Source organism: Zerene cesonia, chromosome 11 (genome assembly GCF_012273895.1).
Source record: "Zerene cesonia ecotype Mississippi chromosome 11, Zerene_cesonia_1.1, whole genome shotgun sequence".
NCBI lineage: Eukaryota > Metazoa > Arthropoda > Insecta > Lepidoptera > Pieridae > Zerene > Zerene cesonia.
Window position 1 is genome coordinate 4,640,860 of NC_052112.1, and position 1,500 is coordinate 4,642,359.

Genomic DNA, 1,500 nt, shown 5'->3' on the forward strand with positions numbered 1-1,500 from the left:
AAAGCGGGCAGCGCATTCACGGAGGTACTACCTTTGCGAATATTTATGGGCGGTGGTGATCGCTTACCATCAGGCGAACCACTAGCTCAGCTGCCCGCAATGAATAAAAATATGTGCGGCGGCAATAGAAATAATTGCTATTATGAGATCGGATAAATATAAGAATGGTCTAATTATGTGTGTGCCTAGGTGCCACATATTTTAAAAACACTTATAACTCTGATCACATTTTTGTTACTTTGAATTTCAGAAATTTTACCTGTTAAAGAAAACACTCAAAAGAAATTGAAACCCACCTTTTTTAGGTTGTTGCTTTTTATTTGTTCCTAATTGGCCTGAGACATCTTGCAATCTCTTCTCTAGCTCCTGTTTCTTTTCAGCCATTTGTTCATCTTTAGACTTACCAGAAACCTTTCGATCTATTAAAGAAAAGGATCATTACATTTCATATTTGTCAGTTTAAATCCATATAAGTATCAAAATTTCAGTAAAATATCTTACGTGTTTTCTTTCGAAGACATGAAGCGACGTAGTTTTCCAGTTCTCTGAGGGTGGACGGCTTAAGAGTCTCGAAATCAATTTCAATCTCATCTGGATTAGAGTCTCTCAATGAAGGCTCTCGACTTTGAATTATGTGAACCACTCTACCTAGCTTATCGCCTAAAAATACGACAAAACATTTCATTTGATTTTCATTACAACATATAAGCTGATGACTAACGTATATATACAAGCTGTAAAATAATAAATAAAAAAAATAGCCCATAGTAGGACGGAGGCGGCGTACACACCTGGCAGCTTGTTGATGTCGAGCGAGAGCTGGCGCTTCTCGTCGTAGGACATGGGCTTGGCGAGGTCCTCCTCGTCGGTGTCGTTGCGCGAGGGCGGGTGCGCGGCGGGCGCGGCGACGGGCGTGGAGCTCTTCTTCTTGGCGGGCGGCGCGCCGCGCGAGCTCGCCTTGCCCGCGCCGCCGCCGCCGCGCTTGCTGCCCGTCTTGCCGCGGACGCCGCTCGACGCTAGAACGTGCTCTACGTCAGCCGATTGGTGGGAGTTTACGGTTATGGTGCATACGCTTTGTCAATGCCAAATTTTTGTTTATCGTTATTATAACACTAATACGAGAAAGACGAAACACTTGACAGGCTTCAAATTTATATGTTAGTAATGTTAAAAGTTAAAACTATGCTGTACGATTTTGAAAGATAGAATAAAGAAAAAAGCACTGCAATATTACACAATATTATCATGAACACAGTTGTATCAATACATTATATTAAGTAGTTAATATTAACGTCTTATAAACACGATCAGATGAAAGGTTATGCAGTACAAAGAGGCCCAAGTAGAATGTTTTTGCTAATGCAAATAATGTTATCATAATGTGTGTGTGTGTGTGTGTGCGCGCGTGTGTGTGTGTGTGTATGTGTGTGTGTAATAGTATCTTTACTTTTAGTTAAAGCCATACATATGTCATCTATTTTAGCAACACAAATCTGACAA

General features: G+C 40.9%; 1 protein-coding gene across 4 annotated transcripts in view; it reads right to left on the reverse strand.

The window, feature by feature from the left end:
- Positions 1–1,500, reverse strand: part of LOC119830406 (bromodomain-containing protein 3-like) — a 14,790-nt gene that overhangs the window by 7,419 nt on the left and 5,871 nt on the right. For all 4 annotated transcript variants that reach the window (XM_038353421.1, XM_038353418.1, XM_038353417.1 and 1 more), the window contains 3 exons: positions 792–1,016; positions 502–660; positions 297–419 (listed from right to left, as the gene is read on the reverse strand). In XM_038353421.1, coding sequence (XP_038209349.1) covers positions 297–419; positions 502–660; positions 792–1,016 — 507 coding nt within the window. The remainder of the gene's footprint in view (positions 1–296; positions 420–501; positions 661–791; positions 1,017–1,500) is intronic.